Raw genomic sequence first — 22024 nt, 5'->3', positions numbered from 1 at the left:
ACACATAACCTTTACAAGTGGCTAAACAGCAAATCAGCTTATTATGATAACTGCAGGTCAACCATTTTTAGGAATTGTGCCCTCTTCTATAATAGAGTTAATCAGTTCTCCATCACCACTAATGTTGATATTTTATACAAGTTGATTAACATCTATTTAATTACAATTTGACATGTAATGTAATGTCAGTTTTTTAAAATGTATTTGATTATTTTCTGTTGGAAAAATTTTAACATTGCAATACCAGTCTACACTGTAGTACTGTAGTACTGAATTATGTCAGCAATTGGTAGGCTTTTCTTCTGAGCGCATTATTATTTATTGTTTTATTTTACTTATAAAGTAGGTGCATAATGTTTGATGTGTATAATGTTTTATGTATATTGCTAGTGACAGAATCTTTAAGTCCTTACTGTTGTATGTCAGCAATAAACACAAGACTGACACTAAACATGCAGGATTAATGGTATGGGGTGATAACATCATCCCTGACCTTTGGTCAGACACCCTTCTCCTTTCTTCCAGGACAGGCCTATGGTCTTACTGAATTAATTCAGGCCTGAACTCTGGATGAACCTGGTCAGTGGAGAGGGTGCTGATAGTGCAGTGCTGCTGGGGCAAGAACTGTGCAAACCCAACACCCTGAGTAAATATTGGACAAGTCCATCAGATGATCAAGAGAATGAAAATGGGTTGTCAAGTCCCCATAAACTTTTAAGAGACGATAAGGCTCACCAATGAAGCATCCAGGACCTGACTGTTTTCTTTTCTTTTTTCCTTTCTTTTTAATAATTATTTTTTAATGTTAGCTTCAACTAGTTTACATTTACATTCATAGTAACTTTTCTACATAAAACAAACACACATGTAATGCTGGAATGCATGGCACTGTGCGATAACACTTTAAATAAATTTCTGTAATTTCTACTATAAAATACTGTGTTCGGACCAGTATGTGTTTTACAGTTCAGTACTGCAGTCTGCCTGGCATTCTGGGAAAATATTAACAGTACTGGCAGATTGTACCACATCAAAGGACCTTAGTGTATAACTGCAGTAACACTGCTGTGGCTATATTGTAATAACACAGTTCAGTATCATTAATTCTACTGCAAAACCTGGCACCAAAGCATTTATCTTAGGTATCAAAGGAGCCTGCCTAATTTATCTGATTTATCTATCATTTCTTCCATTATTTTGTAATCCTAGGCTTTGATTTTGATGGGTTTTGTAGAAATATCAATATGTAGTAGTAGTTTTCACTACAACCGGCCATAACACATTGTAAACAACATAACAGCAACAATGCTGTGAATATTAACTACTGTGAGTACCTGGCAATTATGCTGCCATTATTTTATCTACAAAGTCATTTTTAAGTAAAGAACATTGCTTTAGAATGACCACTGTGCTCAAACAATTTGTTTCTGTTAAAAAAAATTATGAAGTCAAATATTGTGGGTTTTTTATTGTGTACAAAACTATCCTGTATAGAGTGCATCTTTACTGGACTATTCAACGTTGGTTTGAAATGTTTAAAATATGAATATTGCTTAAATCGTGATGCAGTGATGTCAAAACCTAAACTGATTGTTATTATTAGCCTTTATAAAGCTAAAAGTTCTACACGCAGAGTACATGTGGAGCTGATAAATCTTGAAATGTTGCAAAATGAAAGGAAAATGTGAAAATGTGAAAATTGGAAACATTGATCCCATAGCATGGTGCAGTGGCAAATATGAGTAAAACTGGAAGACTATTCAGGGTTATATCAGTGAGCAAGCAGGAGTGTTTACATATTTAGAAGTCCTGCAGGCACAGTGAGGTGAAAAGGTCATAGGAAGCCACCCGGGGTGTACTGCAACATTCCTCTTGTCAAACTATACATACTGGGGTAGCCTTGATTTAAATTAGCCCCATTGTATTGTTATGTCCCTTAACAAAAGACACTATCTTTTATTAGAGCATAATAGCCCTCATAGCTTCTAAATATAAAAAACACACAAAATCAGTGTGCGTTGTCACTTGACTACTAGACACACGAATTTCAGAAAAATAAAACACTTTTATTCAGTTTTTACTACTTCATATGTCAGACGAATACTGTGCTCCTATACATGCGAACACACGACGTTTCTGTCCAAAAGTACATTTCTAGTGCAAATTATAAAACTGATCATTCAAATTAGCCACGTTGTGTTGCAATGAGTTGCGACTGTTACAAATCAAAGTTAAATGTATTGCACCCAATTGCGACTGTTACACATAGGAGTTAAATGTAGTACATAAAATAAACGTAGTTTTTGGCCATTTACATAGCAGTAACATGCACCATCACCGAGCAAGAATATCTTACAGAGACAAAAATTGACGAAACACGGATTTGTTTTTTACATTCGGTCTGTAACAGAAAAATAAGTTAGGGAGATGCCCTCAGCAACAGAAGGTTGAAACAGGCAAGTTCTTTTGCAATGCAGGTATAAAACTTTCTAATAACATTTTCTAATTTCACACCACAGGCCACGCTGAATAGGAGGACACAGTGGTGTACAATATGGCTTATTATTTAGAACTGTAATATGCAGTGTGTGTGCCATTATATGTCCTCAGTTGCCACTCGAAGAGTCTGAGATCGGAGATGCAGCTGGAGATGGGGTGGTGGAGCTGTTTGTGTTTTGTCCAGTAGCGCAGTCTGTTGCTCGTTTCATGGCCGGTACAGTTCCTTCTCTCTCGCGTTTCTTCTGTTTCATTCTGCGATTCTGAAACCAGATTTTAACCTGTGTCTCGTTCAGTTCGAGTGTAGCGGCCACCTCGACTCTCCGCGCCCTTGTGAGGTATTTGTTAAAGTGGAACTCCTTTTCCAGCTCGGTGAGCTGCTTCGTAGTGAAATTTGTGCGAATAATACTTTGTTGTCCATGGCTTCCGTATTCAGTGACCTTAACTGTGAGGAGGGGGAACATTTCGTATTAATCAACAGCAATAAATCCACATGTTCAAAATTCAACAAGCAGGTCCCTCTGACATGACATTATCTTGTGAGATGGGATACGGATGAATAAACATGGTTCAACTGACCTGTCTTAGGCGGGTTCCTTTTAACTTTCATCCAATCGAAGGTTTGTGCTTGGTTGGGACTGTTCTTTGAATCACTGTCATTATGGATTAGGCCGGAATATTTGCTGTATGTGCCGTAATGGTGTTGCTGCTCTTTCTCTCCGTAGGGATATGATGGATATTGACTGACAGGGATTTCTCCTGGCCTGCAACTAGACTCGGACGCTGTCCCACCGTTGTTTCCGATGTTTAGCACAGAAAAGCCAGGGGACGGCAAATACATGTGCTGTTCTCCCTGATTGAGAATGGCCTGATGGCTGTAGTCCAGGTGAGATCGGCTCTGCTTGCCGTAGTTTACTTGCTGGCCTGTTGTAACAAGATCCAAATTAATGTGGCATGGCTGGGATGCCTGGTGCGCATAGTTCATGCCTTGAGTTTCGTGCAGCGCCGGTGTAAATGAGTTCCCTCCAACTGGCCGCCCTTCAGCAATGCAACTATTAGTGCTCCCACAGGCACTTTGAATGTACTCTTGATCCAGGCCGAAACATCCAACTTTTGAATTTAAGTGGTTAGGTCCACGGCTGTAAACAGTGTAATCTATGTACGAATTCATTTTCGATTCTCCAGCAGTAATTGTTTAAAGAGGGCCAATAAAAGTCGTCGTGTTACCCCAGTGCCCTACCACCTCTAAGCAGTATGTCAAACCTCAAAAGTTCTGTCGGGCTACATATCAACTGACTGACAGATCATGTGACCAAAACTCTACCAATAGTGTGCGATCTACAGAGGTAGTTTGGGCGTTGCGAGTGTCCATCAAGTGAACTCGTATTTACATGACAAACACATGAATGGCACCTTCTCATCAGTCAGATAAACGCACACACTAGCAGGGTATGCCTGTTTTATTACAGCAATTAAAACAGTTTTACGACTTCACGATATTTTCTCTAGAGAATTTGATTGCAGAGAAGGCAATATATCATTTATGGATAGAAAGCCAATCAACATGGTCAAGAGTTTTCTTGTTTATGGACAACAATGTTTCACAGAACATTGAGTTCCAACTTGCACAATTATAAACATTTAACTCATAGAGGCCTATTTTCTTGTTTTTAAGAAAACCGAGAAAGACTGTTGAGTGATAATCGATCTTTCAAGTGACACCAAGAGACACCAACATCATTTTGAATGGCAAGACAAGGAAAGTATTTAAAGATCCAAGATGCAATGTGTGCCCAATTAGATGACTGTATTTTTTTTAACAGTAAATATAGTTCCCAGATGACTAAACGAAAACACTAAGGGTGAACAAACTGGAAATTAACACATTCGTTTTTATTGCATGTAGGTCGTAAAAATATTCAAAATTACGTATATTAACACCACAAGGGCTCACCCCAAGTAAATAGTCTAGCTAACGGGAGAAATTATTTTGAAAACTATATTTACATATTTGCAATTTTTAAATAATGTTAATACCATCCTGCATTACACGAAGGGTTATTACACTATTAGAGCTGGCATACCTACTCTTACACAAAACCTTGTTTTATGTGAATGTTAGAAGTGATATTAAAGAACAGCCAACCGGTCTGTTTTTGCAAATAAAGTGTGGGTTCGGATGGTTGATTGCTTTCATTGTTCACTGGGGTAAGTTAGGGGCCATGCTCTGTGATTTAGACTTGCTCTTTGCTGACCAGCCATATTATGAGACCTATGACTAAGCCTCGGCGTTTGGGGCTCGGAGAATGCTAGATAATCCTCACAGTTACCCTCAGTATTATAGAAACAGCCTTGGCTACTAAAGGTGAAACCAGTTCTATCATTTAGCCTTCTAAAGTATTGGTCATTTGTAGGTCTGTGCTTTTGCGCGTTAGACCAATGACCCTCGGAATTTCTGAAAACCTGGCTCATACAGCATGCATTATTTCGAGCATTGCTAACGGACAGGGGATTCATGTAATTCTCTGTAGGTGATTTAAGTGAAGCACTAATGTCCATTTGCAAGGACGTCGGAAGACGCGCATTCGAAGGAGGGGGCGAGACGGTTTCTTTCAACTTTGAGTCTTTTTTATGCCTCATCCTGCGGTTCTGAAACCATATTTTGATCTGTCTTTCGCTAAGCTTCAGTAGGTTGGCCATCTCGAGGCGTCGCAGTTTGCCTAGATAGTGATTAAAGTGGAACTCTTTCTCCAGCTCCAGCAACTGATTGCTGGTGTACGACGTGCGCGTCCTTTTACAGCCACCTGAGCCATCCGGGCGGCTCTCTGCTGCAGAGAAACGAAGTAAGAAAGCATTAACTGCAATCAAAAGAAAAAATAACTACATATACAGACATTTCAATCACTAATAATTCCTTATCCGTATGCCTTTTTGTTATTTTTGTAAGTGTGAAAAGTCCAAGGAAAGAGTCCTCAAATCCAATTCTAAGAGCCGTGTCCTGCACCCAATATCCCTGATCCAGCCATTGACATGCTTTAGAATTAGCTAATTATTTCACTCAGGTGTATTGAATGTATGGCGATCATTTGAAGGTATGCTGTGTCTCGCTGTGATTGTTATAATGATAATGATACGTTTTGTAGCCTTCGTTGATTTCCATTTACAATATAGCCTACTACAACAAACCGAATGTACCCACCACCGATGGATGCATCGCAGGAGCTGGGATTTTTCTGCTTGATTTTTTTTATAGACTCTGTCATCCAGGGGAAGACCAGCTTGCCGTCAATAGTAAGGTCCCTGATTGAGGAGCTCTGAGGTTCTCCTGTAGGGGATAGGAGGGGTGATTCTGTATAGTTTCGATAAAGTTCACTTGTAGTGCAGTGCCGATAGTCATCCATGGCAGCCTTCGGCAATGAGCAAGCATTCATCTCTTGGTCGTTTTCCCGCAGTGCCACAGAGAGTGAAACTTGTGTCGTATCACTGTATCCAAATGTGTCGTCACTCTTAAACGATTCACTGCCCAATAATGAGGTGTTGATGTTGTCCGTCTTGTTCTGCATTGTGTAGAGCTTCTGGCTAAACTTGCGTCACGTGACAGATTCGTTACAGAGGCTTCTTGGTGGGAGACCTAAAAGGTCGCAACAAGGCATAGTATGAATGAAGTCACAAAAATCTATCTCACGACTGAACGAGCACATGACATGGATATAGACATTTTAGTTGCAAATAGCGTACTAAGTAGCCTACAGTATTTTAAAAAATATTCTACAAACGAAATAAAGGCCAGTAATGTGATGATATTAATAATACCATGTGTTTTTTGAAAATAAATAAATGAACAAGTAATAGAAGGAATAAATTAATTAACTTATTTCACAATCGAAACATCATAGTTCCTGGTCAAGCTAGAAGTGATAAAATATGATTTACGCGTCAAAAAGCCAACAAGGACTTCAGGTACACGTGAGAAGTATGCATAAATCATGAACAGCCTCCCTAATTTAAAACTGTATAACAATAATCAACGGGCATGTTTTCATTGACAAGAACTGCAGTTTACAAACATTGGGTATATTTTATAGCTTATTAAACAAAACGTCTGTCGAATCAATAGCTAAATTTAAATCGAAATAGAAAATCACATTTTAAATCAATAAATAATAATAATAATAGCCTAGATACTAAAGGAAAATCAGGTTTAATTGATAATGTAATTTAAAATCTGTTGAATTCCTGAATATTGTAGATTGATGCCTTAATCTACAATAAATTTTCATTAATTAATTAATGCAGACGCTCAACAACACAGTGTACTAAAGTAATACGTCTAACATCAAGAATAAAAATAGAAACGTATTTAGTATGAAAATAATATTTACACTGTAGACACGGTAAAGATATGGCCTCAAACTCTAAATAAATATAAATCATGTTCAAGATAATAACGAAAAATATTTATCACGACAATCGGAACAAACGGCTTTATTTAAAATCGCAAAAGCAATCACAACAAATAAGATGATTGTACAAGCAGAATTCACAGTTAGCTATTTAAAAATCGATGTTCAACAAAAATACGCTTTTATAGGCTACAGACATAGGCCTAGGTATATTCTCAGTTGCGTTAATGGTGACAGAAGTAGTGCAGAATCAGTCGTAATGTGACAAATGGGGAAAAGAAACGCGAGAGCGACTACACTGAAGGAGGAACAAAGGCTGCTGAACTCGTCGTGAACCCGAGCTCAAGTAATATGGCGATAAATCACACGGACATATCCGCCATTCACAAACTGACTGAGTCTATTTCAGTGCAGCTCGCTTATTGCGCGCCTGTAGGTTTGTTCTGAATCCACACAATCAGCCACTGTTTAGCATCATCCTTTTTTTATTATTTTCTTCTTTTTTTTTGCTTGATCAGAACGATTACTAAATATTAGCGAAGTCTATGTGCTGTCGAATAAAAAAAAAGAATGATGGATCCTTGTATTCGCTATGTATAACAGTAGTTATACATAAGCAAGAGTTAGAGAATGTACATCAACTGACAGACCTTTCTTTTTGTAAACTTCATTATCAAACTGCCTGTTCCTTGAACCTTGCCATATAATGATACAACGTTTTAATTTGACAATGGTTTAATTTCCCAATCTCTTCTCTCCCATCTGGGATAACTGGAATGGAAAAACTCTTATAGCAACAACCAATTTATACATCTTAGTTAAATCAATTCAATATAACAATCTCTTCGCCTACTCACCAACCAACTCATCCGCCGGAAACCTTGAGGAGAACCTCAGAGAGATATAGTACCTAAAAAATAGAGAAAGAAATCGTTAATCACATCATCCATTCAAAATATTCATCAAACAATGTCTCTTTTTTTTTACATAAAAAATTATTTGTAGGAACAAGACTGTAACGTATTGAATGAATGGAAATTAACATGAGTACGCAACCTAGATACATATTATGGAAACACACTAAACTTGTATGCCTACTGAAGAGCACAAGACCGTAGAAATGTAGAAATGCGTTGTCGCTCATGTAGACTACTTTCAACTCCACACCCTAAAGCATAGGCTGGAAATAGCAGATCGTTAGATAGCCAAACAGCCGAGAGGGGAGCAAATAACCTCAGCACAAGAGCTGACCCAGGCAAATAGTGCTGTGTCTCAGAGTAAGCAATCGATATAAATTGAACTGCGAATCAAACAAAAATTAAGCAAGATTAGGAGGCTGTTCTAAAGCACTATCGACGAACTGGACAAAATAAAAAAGCTACCAAACCCTCTTCTTTAATCAACACAAGCAAATATTTTGACAAGGCAATGCCCCTTTTGTTTTCACTAATACCAGCTGTATGACATTATCTGATCTCTTTGTCTCCACATTCCATATTTTAGAAACATGTTTTGTTTATTTTAATTAGCAGTTAATCTGTGTTTTCAAATGAAAGAATAGGGCTATCACATTTTCTGCATTATCATTGCATTTATATTGATAAGAGATTTATAATCTTGGGACCTGCCTGTTCAATGTTTTAATACCACAACTTGATGTTATAATAACAAGCCCCTTCAAGCATTTTCTAGTGGTATAATTGAATAATTTTACTGTATTACAAAATGACAATATGACAGCAAACGGTGATGTCAGTGTTAAGTGATTATACGTCTTTCAAATAAAACTGTAATTTTAGTAGAACAAGATTGTGACCCTGAAAAAATCAGTCAACATGATGTTAAAGTGTTAAACCTGTCTAAATTGTCTATGTCTAGAGTCTGTTGTAATTGCCCTCTATAGTGGAGGTCTTCAGATCAATTCCTTATTAGACAGGAGGCCTTTGATCCCTCAAGTAAATCTGATGTGTTCTGTTCTCTTGCACCCACACTCCTTGAGCAGATGGGTTAATATCTAACCAATGCAATCATAACGGTATAGTTTGAGTACTGCAACCCCCTTCTCACTTGCATACCAAAATATTCAAAATTCACATCATCCATTGTCCATCAGTTAGCCCTTAGCCTACTGGATGCCAATGTCTATCTAAAACCCACTCCTCACGTTTAAAGAGTTTTATTAGTTTCCTCCAGTACTGGTCTACTGGTGGTCCCTTAAATCATACTGGTCATTGTACACTAGTAGTGACATGGGCCACTGGACATCGGAATTCTACAGTATCCCCTTGACTATACCTATCTGCACCATTTTATATCTCTATTTTTCTCTATTATCTCCATAAACATTCCTCTTGTTGTTTCTGTTTTCTTTTTTTTCTTTTTTGTTTGTGATCTTGCAGAGTGGAATGAAAAAAGGACGTCATGCTGGGTTTGTATCTGAGCTTTCTATCTTTATGTATATCATGGATAGTAAGATATGAAACTGCATTGCTTTCATGCATAACCTGTCAATGTTGACAGGTAAGCCTAACAGTTATTATTGTTAGGTTATTTCAGATGCAGATTTGTGATGTCAGATGCAGTTATCCTGTTGATTAAGTTCACGTTCAAGGTTATTCATGCTAGCGTCCTATACAGATGACATGCAGGTCACCTGACCTGTGTATTTTTTCCCCTCGAATGTAATGGGGGTTTCTCAGAATTTCCCCCAGTGACAACCGAGCAACTGTCCGCTACTCTCCAAAATCACGTGTTAAACATGTGATTCCTTTAAATGTATTCATGTCTTTTCTGCTTTTAAAGCTATCAACTGCACCAGCATTTTATAGTCTATATCTTATTAGAACATGCAGTTCGACATACACTTCTCTCTTGCTACGTGGGCAAACCCAAAATAGCCCTTATAAAAGTTATATATACAGCGACGGATTTCCTAGAGGTCTAATATATTATATATTTTTAAATAGACTGTTTGCATGCATGGGAAAATTCAATTACGTACCTGCGCTGCAACATTTTTCGCTTTTATCCTTTTTATCAGAGGGGGGACTCGTGATGACAAAAATTTGTATTCGGTGCAAACACTCTCACACCTGTTTTTCAGGCACACATTTGTTGTTTCCTGAAAAGAAAGAAGCGAGAACTATGACCTAAATATTAATTTCAGAATTATATATATATATATATATATATATATATATATATATATATATATATATATATATATATATATATATACTTTATTAAATATATTTACTCAGCTAGGTTAAAACATCCTATCCCTAGTGAACCAAAATGTGCAGGTAAAATTTAAAGAAGACAACAGAAGTAAGCAACACTAAAATCTAAATAGAAGGGCAACCTAGAATACTAAAGGGCCAAGTCTTAGATAGAGCAGCATCTTCTCTATTATGCCTATTTTAGGTTGGTTATTGGCTGTTTGGTCAGCAAGGCCCGTATCTTACCTTGTCAATATATATGGGGAAAAAAATGCATTACCAGCCCAGCAAGTTTCACAATGGCTTCTTAGAAAAGAATAAAATTACATTTGGCTTGCATTTGCATTTCGCTGGATTTCAAACGTGTCCTCCAACAAATTCAGCGAAACGTTTGAATAAACGAGAAAAAATGACCAGAAGAATCCAGAATATAGTCAGTCTCCCAGTTCGATGCTGAGCTTACATCAACTACATATTCCCCAAGACACGAATTTGCGAATAAAGATCTTTTCACACAAATTCGGATCTACAGGGTATATATAGATGACAGATATCACCATCCATTTGACTGGTATGCAAGACAAAAACAGTTAATGCTAATCGAGAGGTATAAATCTGTGACGAGTTGGTGACAAAGGAATTAAGCTTCAGTTATATTGCTGGGCTGTATGGGCAAGGAGTGTGTTCTTCCCACGGATTATAATAGGATAGTAATAGCTACAAAAGTTTTCACAATAGATATAACTGTATCATCAACGTGCTACAAAAATATCAGATAATCTGACCACAATGATCAGTATCAGGTTACTGTCCCGATTCACTATTTTTGTTCAAATGTATTGTGTTGAGCATATTATCCGCGCAATTTATTTTCCCAGTTTTATCTTTAGAGTGGACGTCTTCAGCTTTGATACACTGTTTCTTGCTCATCTCGAAGGAGATGCACACGGAGTGGCTTTGGAGAAACTAGAGATCCTTTTGGACTTATTATAATCGATTGAGGAAAAAAATAAAGACAATCAAGCGAAACGTTATTGATCAGCTGCATTCAGACATGCTATATCCTCACCCTTTGATATGTTTTATTTTCTGTGGTAACTCTCCATAGCCTACAAAAAGCATAAGGTCATGGGTAAGGGTAGATTTTAGGTAGCAAAGAAAATATTCAAATCTATTCAGTTTAAATTTAAGGCATAATTATGGTTGTACAAAAGCTTAAAATTGTCACCTTATAATATTTGTATATTTTTTTCAGCTTGCCTTAACTTTACTGCAGAAAGAGTTTACGTATTCTAGTAGGTGTATTTGTTGTGAGGTGGATGAAAATCGTGCAGTCGCTAGGTGACCTCAAGATGAACTCAACGCCCATTAACTTGCGCAGAGCAGTGTGGCTTAGATTCATTTGTTGGTATTCATTTGTTTTAAAGAAAAATACTCGCCAGCGTTTTAAGTCTAACTGCACTTTTACATCTTAAATACTATGCATGCTTTTTGATATACAAAAACATAGAGCCAGTGTTGTTGGTATTGTTTTTACCATCTCCTTACTACTATGAACTTACAGTTCATATGTGTAAGTTATATTAAGTTACAGTCTACTTGTCTCGGATGGCCGGACCTGTTGGTATTGCCTGGGTTTATATAAATGGGATTTTCTACAACAAAATTGACGGTGTTTGAGTGAAAGAAGGACAGAGTGACTAGGACCTCGGAGTAAGGCGAGCTCTGCTGGTCATGCAGAAGCGTTACATCAGTCATGGGCAGCGTCTAAAACACGACTGGCACTGATTTAGTTTGGACCTTTTTTGCAATATTTAATAGGTTTTGCATGAAATATAAAACAATAAATTATTTATGGACATCAGATAATTTTACGTATAGACAGTGATCCGACAGAATGTTTCGATTAAAAATTATTTTATTTTTGGCCCATGAAGTAAATATGAATATGGACAATATGACAAGAATTTAAAGGTTTCTAACGAACTTCAATATATGTGATGGAAGCCTATATATCCTAAGCCTGCATTTGTTGTAATGGCAGCTTGGCACTGTGTGTGTCTCTGTGTTCAGCACTAGTCTCATGACCTCGCAGTGATCCCTTCCCCATGAATAATTGATGAGAACAGCGCACAGATTACCCCTATCAATATGCAAAACACATTATAGGAGTACAATGAGACTTTAATAGTTATGAATCACGCAACCGTGTTTATCGGGAGAAATTTGGCACAGTTACATCATGTATTCAATCCATTCAGTTTGATCAAATTTCGCAAAAAATACAGCAAAACGATTGCATTTATCCTCTTCCACATTGTCGAAATGACAATGGGCAAATAAATAAAAATAAGTTTTGTTCGTGGCTTATTAATTCTATTTTGCCTATTTAATTCTGTTTTGCTTACACGGTCGTTTACGTTTTGGTTTTCTGTAGAGAAAACTAACGAGTTAGGATAAAGGAATTTAATACCTGGTGAAACGTGCATTCATATTTCTTCAACGTATATGGATAGTTTATTTACACAGATGAGGGCGGCAAATGTTGACATAAATAATGTACACACACACAAACACACACACACACACACACACACACACACACACACACACACACACACACACATATATACAGACATATGATACAAATGATATCCGCAGCACTAAAGTAAAACTTGCATAGCATCACAATGAATCTTATGACAGAATGTTAATCAAAATATCTCGGCTATTTCCCCTTTATTAATATCTAAAACAACCCAACTCCTTGCAAACTGACAATTAATGAATGAAGGGAAACTTACTCTGAAACGTCTTGCCCCAATCCAACAGAAAAATAACAGTGAGTAGCCATGTGAGTGTATGACATTTTGAGTGGTTGAAGGTAACTGACTAAGAGCATATCACACACCGTCCACAACCTTTAGAATCCCGCTGAAGCAGTGAAACCGTCACTTTCATTCAAGAATGTGAATTATGTTGCACATTGTCAACCCCCAAAACCATAAAACTAACTTTATGGACCTCACGTGACTTGTTTAGCACTACAGAGAAGGACATGTCTATGTTATAGACTGGACTTGGCGAAATTAAATCACTTAGGGAAGTCGAGGCTGTATTTCTGATGTAATAACTAATACAATATATAAATTACTCCTAAGACCCATACTTCCACTGATTTGACCATTTAAGAGGTAAGTTCACAGGTTCAGTAATTATTGGACACATGCTGTAAAAAATCATGTTAGGTGTGATATCTATTTTGATCATTATAATATGCCAATGATATGGCAATATATGCGAAAGTGTGTAAGATTAAACGACTCGGAAACGAACGAAATACTGCGCCATATGGTTCCATGTCAAGGTTATAACTCACACATAAAAGCTTGTGATTTTAGCCTAGTCTGCTTTAGCCATTGGTAGGCCTACATAGATTACGAAGAATATATTAATACGATAATAACTGTAAACTATGAGTGTTTGAATTGAACGAGAGTGGTGACCCACTGTTAAGGTAACTGGTCCCAAAAGTGCAATGATGTGCAAAGAGACACTAAAGCATCTTGAGACTAAAAGAATTTTTATTTTTCAAATTAGATTCATCAGCCATTTTTAATCCAGACACAAATAGAAAAAAATGCCGGCTGGCAAAAAATTCCCAGCATATCAACGTTAAAACATTTTCTTAGCTTTTTTTTTTAAACACGGAACATTCACCACTCACAGTGTACAAATAAAATATTGGTCACAACTGTACATCAAACATATTTCACTCGTCATGGACACAAAATCCTGTCCAGAAATGTTCAAATGCAACATAAAGTACACAAATGTAGCCTAAGTGCGAATATAGAGGATTTCTTTTCGCAATGTAACAATCCTATCCAAGAACGTAATAAACGCGGCACAAGCATAAATGTCCTGCAAAACTGGAAAACAGTCTACATTGACGTCCCTATACAAGTTCATAAGAATACAACAAAGTTTTTTTTTTGACTAGATGATATAGGTAGTTCGCGTTGATACTGTACAATATTCCTTTTACATGTTTAAAGTTGCGCACAAAGAGCTTACATGGAACATGCTTTCTTCCACGAAAGTATAAACTTGATACGTAGCATTTACACTTAATTTACGGCGGCTGTTAACTGTAACCCTATGGCATATGGGATAGAACAATACTCAACGGTTGACAATTCGTGTTACACCAGTCACACAGAGAAATGACGCCTGATAATGACAAGCAGAAAGGTGCAGTGCTATAACAGTAGTTGAAGATTCTCAACCAATTCAATCAGTTTTGAAAGGCGCTTCCTCCCGTAGCAAGACTCATACTTTTCAGCTTGTTGTCCTTTTTCCATTTCATCCTCCTATTCTGGAACCATATTTTAATTTGCCTCTCGGTGAGGCAGAGAGCGTGGGCTATCTCTATCCTCCTCCTCCGGGTCAGATACCTATTGAAATGGAACTCTTTCTCCAGCTCTAGCGTCTGATAGCGTGTGTAGGCAGTTCGAGCCCGTTTCCCATCAGGTCCAGTCATATCTATGGCACGGACAAGGACAAAAAAGAAAATACCCTTTAGTTATAATAGCAACAAAAAATCGAGAGTGCTACACTCCAGAAACACTCACTATCGCACCTACACTAGCATCAATAAGATTATGGAACATAACATCTTAAAAGAACTCTAAGTCGTTTTCCAGTTCTGTTTTTACCACTTCGTAGGTTGTCTCGAACCAATAACCTGTTCCATGCATATTATGATTTTTTACGCTCTCATCCCAGTTTCAAATATTAGTCTATTTGTTCTATCTAACCTTCTACATAGCCTGGAAATGTACAGGGAAAGACGAAATATAGCGGAACTGTTTATGTGTAACTATAATACGATATATTATCTAATTCATTTATATTAAACATTTTGCATGGGTTATTTTTATTGACTACATCTTATGGCTTCTGTTTTGCCAACTTTGGAAACAAGATGACATTCATTCAGTAACATTAAACCATCTATAATTCAAAGCAATGGAAATGTTTATACCGTGGCTAATGTGAAGTTTCCGCATCCATGGAAAGATTTGTGGTGTTTGGCCGTCCCCGGGTGTTGTAGTGGAAGGTGCCGCGGGCTCTTGTTTCTGCGTGCGTGGAGTGGCATGGTTAGCTTGCGCGCCTTCCTCCGGCTCCGAAGAGACATTTGCTTCGTCCGTTTCTGCAAAGTGTGTGTTGTTGCTGCTGAGATTGCTGCTGTTGGTGATGAGTGCACTGTTGCCCCCGGTCGTAGTCTGGTCAGATGAGCCAGAGGTGCCTTTTAGGTTGAGACTGTCGCTGTTGGTGCAGGGAAGGGCATCTGGAGAAGCAAGCGAGCAGCTCGTTTGACGGTACCGGTTGTCCGTGCCCGGGTTCTGGAAAGCACGGCCGTTATCCCCAACCGTACCGAAGTGGGCATTATTGTTAGAGCGATTTACACTAAGGTCGATCCCATTGTAGGTGTAACCGAAAGAGCCGGAATGCATGCCCGTAGAGTCCCGGTAAGAACCGTTCACTGCGCCGTTAGTCCCATAATTTAGTAACTGATAGTCGGACCCATTCGGATAGCGCCCTGAGAACGAGTTTAGAAAATAGGAGCTCATTTGGATATTCTTTAAAAACGGTCTCGATGAGCAGATCTCGGTCGTTAAAATCCTGCGCAGCCCAATTTATGATGTAAAAATGAATTATAGCAATGCACTGTACTTCGTTTTTGCCAAGTATGTGGCCAAATATGGGAGCGCGTTAGGGCATCACGTGCCTTTGTTGACCAGTCGTAAATTCTCTCTGATGACTTCAAGAGGTAATTCATGCTCTGTGGTTACAAATGATGACGAAATGATGATCGTTAGATTCAACTCAATGGTGCCTCCCCGCTGCGCACTGCATCCCATCTTAGCAGAGGGCGTCACCTACCGGGAGAACTGCAAAATGCCCAAACACCTGCACGTCTTTTTCAGATCTCAGTGGCACGCCACTTCACAAATATTTGAAAGCACATTCTTTGCAACGTATCAATACAATTCTAAAAAAAAAAAAAAAAAAAAAATCGTTATTGTATTTTTTCCTTTATCTGTAAGAAACTGAACGTGCCCACTAAGGTATTTACAATACATAGAAAACTTCTGACAGAAGTGCAGCCGTGGCCTCTCATATTTCACTCATATTCTGCAAATGTCCAATGACAAAATTATTTTTTTTAAAGGATGATACACACTGCTCAAGTATTACAAATTAATCGTGTTACGTAAATGGTACTGATTTCAATGCAACCAAACCACGGTTTAAAGTGACGCTCTCGCGTCTATTCTACGTTAGAGATTTGTGTCCTCTGTATCATACATCTGAAATATTTGGAAGACTTGTTGTATTTTATCCTAATAATACCATTGGTTTTGACATTGCAGCACACACAAGTAAATAGTCGTGGTTAAACATGTTTTATTGACAAAATGGCATTGCTAACAAAGTTCACTATTTTTTCAGTGCATCCACATACACAAACGTAACAAAGAAAATAAATTACACACGAGAACGTTTAAATACACGAATGTCCAACATGTCCGCAGTAAAACCTGTCATCCTTAGCCTTCACTATAAGCCCGTTCTGGGTTGTGGAAGCAAGAGTGAAAATTCAGCCATTCATTATATGCCAGGCAATAAAATTGGTCTAATGGCGGAAAATAGTACACAATGGGGCGAAAATTACAGAAATTAGAAATATGCATGTTTTACAACCCTGAGAGGGTTTCTAGCTTTTGCACTTTAACAAAGCATTAAATAGATAATCGTTTTGTTGGATAAATTCGTACATCTACATGAAAATACTATAGCCTACGTATTGTGGGTAAAAATATTGGACCTGTTTATTATTTACAACACAGTGCATATCGAAATCGTCTATCCAGTCTTTCCACCATCCTCCTCTTCGCTGGTCTTTTCAGAGTTCATTACTTTATTCTCCTTCTTCCACTTCATTCTCCGATTCTGGAACCAGATCTTTATCTGTCTCTCTGTTAGACACAGAGCATGCGAAATTTCAATCCTGCGCCTTCTCGTCAAATATCTATTAAAATGGAACTCTTTTTCCAACTCAAGAGTCTGAAATCGAGTGTATGTCTGACGACCCCTGCGGCCAGTGGTGCCAGGAATGCCTGTCAAAAAGGGAGGAAAACACGGAATGGGTTAATACAGAGAGTCAGATGAGATAAATGAAATAAATTCCATTATTATTATCATTATTATTGTTATTATTATTATTATTATTATTACTACTACTACTACTACTACTACTATTTATTTCATGAAAATGAACTATATTAAGTATGGAAAGACATCAATCTGAAAATTAGATGCCTCTGTCACTATCACAAGAATGGACCGATTATTTAGAATTTTTTTTGAAAGGGCAAAGTTCAGGATACCTATAGATCCACATGGGAACAATTTCAAAGTGACAGTCTGTAGACTAGTACATTTGTCCATGGAAAATACACATGTATTTTACCACGAAACCCTACAATACACTACGTTAGCAAGATGTAGACGCAGACGAGACTTACCGCTACATGAGTTCATCCTCTGCATCCACGGGTAAACAGGGGCACAGGGCTTGTTTTCGCTGTAAGAATAAGTGTCTGAAGTGTGCTCCGAGCCCTCCGTCTTGCTATGCCCCTGTGTGAGAGCCAGCGTCTCCTCCAAGCCTCCGAGAGGACACGGTGAGCGCTCCGTCTCTCTGTATATGCTGGACGCAGCGTAATCGCAAGCAGCGCCTGAGCCGCTTCTCCCGAACACTCCGCTAGCTTGCTGGTAGTATGAGTTGGAGTACACTTTTTCCTGGACATTGCTCGCTCCGAACGTGGCGCTTGGATAATGTCTCAAAGTGTCGGTATATCCAGAAGAATATAACGGTAACTGATTCAGAAAAGAATCCTGTCCCCCGCCAAGAGACACGGGAAAAGTTGAGTTGACAAAGTAGGAACTCATTGGGTGGCCAATGTTATTGTGCGAGTGTTATGATTTGTTGTGTTTTATAGTCCAAGTGTGTTTTGCCATTACTTTATGTGAGGTTTGGTTTTAGCCGAAGGGGGGTGGCGAGGTGCCAATGTGAGCGAGTAGGGAAACGCACCAGCTGATCACTGTCTGACCAATCCTGAGCATCTCAGCCAATAGAAGAGCATTAAGGGAGGGGGACTCATGTTGCACTGGATGGAATCCCCAGTGCATACAAAATCCCTTCTAATTCCCATATATAAACATAGGTAATTCCTATTGCAGTGATGCAAGTGCCGCTCAAAATAAAAAATATTTAGAAAAAAAGGTTAATGGGGTGGGATGGGGGGGGGGGAGAGAGAGGTGGCTGGGTTCTAATAATCCTCTCGACGGGCGAAAAAAATACCATGTTTTCAGTGTTCGTTAGAAATATAACATAGTTCATCTATGTATACTAAATGTCAGCAAATGTCCTGCCTTTTTTGTTTACACTGCCTTGCTTCACAAATATTATGCGAATGTTTGCTTTCACGAAAACAAAGGGTTACTATTTCTTAAATGAACTCACAGAGTCCTAAATTTCTTCACGAACCTCACAAAAAAATTTATGAGCATAACATCGTGATTGTACTTTTCTCTAGTTAAAAGTCAATTCAAATAATTAAAACCTTTACAGAAGGAAGAGCTTCAAAAAGTAAACACACAGCAGTAACGGTTCAGTACAACGGGAATTGGAATTCGATAGCCTAATCTATTTAAGGAGCATTACTAAAAATTTATGGTCGAAGTTAAACCAGTTTTGCGATATACAATTTTATTCTTACATAAGAATCTTGTAATTTGAATTGTAGAAAAGATTTTACCTATAAATTGTCAGATATATATAAAAACAATAGCAACAAAATGTTTGTTTGGGCCGATCTGACATCAGATGTGGCATCTTAAGCACATCAGTATTGATACAACTTTATTTTTGTCAAACGAATGATTTTAATTTACTATCGAAAGTATGAAAATTGTATCAAAAATCACAGTGCGTAACCCGTAATAAAACCGAAACCAAATTTTAACAACAACCTACAAAACAGGCATAGGCCCCATCGTTTTCATCAAACGTACACCATTTAAAAAATGTTGAACTATAACCCTAAATGCTTTTTCAGTTTGTCTCTCTTCGGTTTGTCCATCTAAAAACCGTATTTTTAGCCATCTAAAAATACACAGAACCCCAAAACAAAGGGTTATCGTTTAAAAAGGCTCCAGGTAGGTTTTAAGAATCCCTTAACCATACAAAATAGCATGAGGTTTTTTGTCTAATAGTTCATTGCCTAAAATTTGTTAATGGGCTATGCTGTTCCAAACTATCGAAGCTTTGTTTGCAAGTGATTTAATTTTAAAAATAGACTTCTGGTCAATGCAATAAGCAAACTCAGTATATAACACCGCTCAGACGTGTTTTCCAAGCAAGTGTGTACTATTCAAGGTCAAACTACTATAACAGCAGCATCCACTCACACTCTCTCTCTCTCTCTCTCTCTCACACACACACACACACACACACACACACACACACATACACACACACACACACACACATACATACATACATTCATGCATGCATGCATCTATACACACGCACACACACACACACACACACACACACACACATATATATATATATATATATATATATATATATATATATATATATATATATATATATGTGTGTGTGTGTGTGTGTGTGTGTGTGTGTACATGTTTATATTTATATTATTTAAATGGACATGACAAATTAAATCACAGAACAATTCAGCATGGGCAAATTCACACAATTCTCTCGTCACTAGATGGCATCACAGAGCAAAAAATGAGGTAATTGCGCCATTACAGTAAAACACTATATTTTGTTGTTTTAGCATTGTCTTAACAAAAAAAGAATCGAAGACATAAAATATTAATAATAATAATAGGCTTCATTAGGAGGTACAGAAAAAAATAACAGCCAGTCAGTAAAGGCTTCATAATGGCAAACATCATAATACTTTTTTATATTTATATATATAATTTCGTGCCTAATTATAAACTCTAAACGCCAATAAGCTAAAGAAGGAGTAATATCCTCTGACGGACTACTGAAAGAATATCTGCATCCTGAGATACACTGCCACAGCTGCAGCTAGCCCCTTCATCGTGAATAAGCAGTAAAATATTTTTAACCAATATTAACCATTATATATTGCTATATGCACGTAGATCATTTTCACTAGGAAGTGGGTAACAATGTGACCAATAATAATTCCAGTAAAAATGCACCAGCAATCAGCAGAGATCAGCGCCCATCAAGAGGCTACTGTAGCCTTGATCAAACGGATTGCTCACCACACCACATCACTCTGTCTTAAGTAATCAATCATACTCAGCTGTTACAAACGTTAATCTATTGGTTTCGCTGGTTGATTGGTTTTTAGAAAGTCTGTATTGTATATAATGATATAACGTAGGTCACAATTTTCTCAGAAATTCGTTTCTGGACGAGTAGCCATAAAGCCGCAGTTTAATGCGGTATTTCAGTCTAATGCTTCTTCATTGATGTCAATAAACACAAATAGTCCTGAAAGACTATTAAATTACCTTGCGTTGCTTCGTTTACTTAGCAAACTGGAAGTCATAACGCATCCAACTACAAGCATGCAATGCCCTTCATGCTGTTTAGGGTAATCCAACATTGACTCCAGTCTTAGCTTAAAAGCCCATTCTAACAATTCAACTGCAGTTTTGTTCTGGTTAACCTCCAGTCAAATATCTCACTCTCTTACAACAAGCATGCCTGTACAAGATAGTAGGCCTATCATCTCGTGGGTTACATAAAACACACACATGCACTGGCTAACATCACAACGAGCAGGAAGAACTGGAGTAGGTCCTACCTTTGTCGTTTATCATCGGCTCGCAGCAGTGCTTTCCAAATTAATCAGTTTTTTTTTCTTCGAGTCTTCTAATCCGCGTGTAATCGAGAAGAAGGTTGGATAGCCAAATACACCAAATACACGACAGATCAAACATATATTCGTTTTGTGCGTTTTGATCCATTCACTCTTCCCTGACTTCCCTGAAGGAATCGAGCGGCTACTGGCACAGTCTTGGTAAGCTCCAGCCATCTTTAAACGCAATTCACTAAATTAAATTACAATTTCTAATATATAGCCTAATAGTAAGAAGGGGGGGGGGGACGTAAACACGAAGACAGAGCTGTTACTGACTGCGCCCTGACCAAAAGAATGCTGCATTATAACCACTTGGGAAATCATAAAAAGTTCATGTTCACAGGGAGCTGATCACGTGACCACGTCTGGCCAATCCCATCGCAGAGTCACACATAAAGTTCTACCAGAAAGTTGTAAATTTTCATAAACAACTGGGAGTTTATTGCTTTGCTCCAACAGTAGCTTGGTGGCCGCCATCTTTTTTCGTTAAAAAAGAAAGAAAACTGACTACTCGTTTTAAAAACTACTGAATTTAAAATAAGTTTGCCACAAATGTTCCCTTTTTATAAGAAGATATTCATAATGCATAATGAGTCGTCTCAAAATGAACCCACAGGAACTATTGTGCACAAATTCATTTTATAATGTGTAACCTACATAAATATCCTATAGAATTATAACTAAATGCAACTGTAAATAAACCTGGTATAACGTTCAGACATTTCCGTTTAAACTGCGCTTGATTGGTTTTGGAATGAAGCAGCAGAAACAAAAGGATGAATATTATGTCCTTTCGTTGGTGCGTTTTTGAAAGAATGTGCAGGCTCCTATAGAAAGAGAATAGACAAACGGAAAGTGTAAACCTTTTATAGCTTTAAACATGCCAGGCGGAAACAAT

The 22024-nt window shown here is 37.8% G+C and overlaps 3 protein-coding genes across 6 annotated transcripts; all 3 read right to left on the bottom strand.

The window, feature by feature from the left end:
* Positions 1 to 1319: 1319 nt before the first annotated feature.
* Positions 1320 to 21593, bottom strand: hoxb1b (homeobox B1b). 4 transcript variants are annotated; one of them, XM_053639636.1, is made up of 6 exons: positions 21070 to 21593; positions 9901 to 10020; positions 7757 to 7809; positions 5696 to 6127; positions 3076 to 3420; positions 1320 to 2941 (listed from the first exon to the last, which is right to left on the bottom strand). In XM_053639636.1, exons 4-6 carry the CDS (start codon positions 6057 to 6059, stop codon positions 2607 to 2609), a joined length of 1044 nt encoding a protein of 347 aa, XP_053495611.1. In that variant the 5' UTR covers positions 6060 to 6127; positions 7757 to 7809; positions 9901 to 10020; positions 21070 to 21593; the 3' UTR covers positions 1320 to 2606. The 4 variants fall into 4 exon arrangements, with proteins under 4 accessions (XP_053495611.1, XP_053495612.1, XP_053495613.1 ...); XM_053639637.1 differs by lacking the exon at positions 9901 to 10020; XM_053639638.1 differs by lacking the exons at positions 1320 to 2941; positions 3076 to 3420 and adding an exon at positions 3712 to 5324.
* On the bottom strand, positions 11619 to 15770 carry hoxb5b (homeobox B5b). Its single transcript, XM_053639640.1, has 2 exons — positions 15165 to 15770; positions 11619 to 14662 (listed from the first exon to the last, which is right to left on the bottom strand). The coding sequence occupies exons 1-2, from the start codon at positions 15751 to 15753 to the stop codon at positions 14415 to 14417; spliced, it is 837 nt and encodes a 278-aa protein (XP_053495615.1). The 5' UTR covers positions 15754 to 15770; the 3' UTR covers positions 11619 to 14414.
* On the bottom strand, positions 17051 to 18441 carry hoxb6b (homeobox B6b). Its single transcript, XM_053639642.1, has 2 exons — positions 17713 to 18441; positions 17051 to 17304 (listed from the first exon to the last, which is right to left on the bottom strand). The coding sequence occupies exons 1-2, from the start codon at positions 18134 to 18136 to the stop codon at positions 17051 to 17053; spliced, it is 678 nt and encodes a 225-aa protein (XP_053495617.1). The 5' UTR covers positions 18137 to 18441.
* Positions 21594 to 22024: the final 431 nt, after the last annotated feature.

This window comes from Ictalurus furcatus, chromosome 13, assembly GCF_023375685.1.
Source record: "Ictalurus furcatus strain D&B chromosome 13, Billie_1.0, whole genome shotgun sequence".
Classification (NCBI taxonomy): Eukaryota; Metazoa; Chordata; class Actinopteri; order Siluriformes; family Ictaluridae; genus Ictalurus; species Ictalurus furcatus.
Note: the sequence above shows the minus strand (reverse complement) of the source record. Positions and strands in the feature narration are given on the sequence as shown.

Coding starts and splice junctions, on each gene's coding strand:
- hoxb1b (XM_053639636.1), bottom strand. CDS start 6,059: ATGCAGAACAAGACGGACAACATCAACACCTCATTATTGGGCAGTGAA. Junction 3,421..5,695: donor CTGCGATGCATCCATCGGTG/GTGGGTACATTC, acceptor TTGTTACAACAG/GCCAGCAAGTAAACTACGGC. Junction 2,942..3,075: donor AAGGAACCCGCCTAAGACAG/GTCAGTTGAACC, acceptor CCCTCCTCACAG/TTAAGGTCACTGAATACGGA.
- hoxb5b (XM_053639640.1), bottom strand. CDS start 15,753: ATGAGCTCCTATTTTCTAAACTCGTTCTCAGGGCGCTATCCGAATGGG. Junction 14,663..15,164: donor GAAACTTCACATTAGCCACG/GTATAAACATTT, acceptor TCCGTGCCATAG/ATATGACTGGACCTGATGGG.
- hoxb6b (XM_053639642.1), bottom strand. CDS start 18,136: ATGAGTTCCTACTTTGTCAACTCAACTTTTCCCGTGTCTCTTGGCGGG. Junction 17,305..17,712: donor GAGGATGAACTCATGTAGCG/GTAAGTCTCGTC, acceptor CCTTTTTGACAG/GCATTCCTGGCACCACTGGC.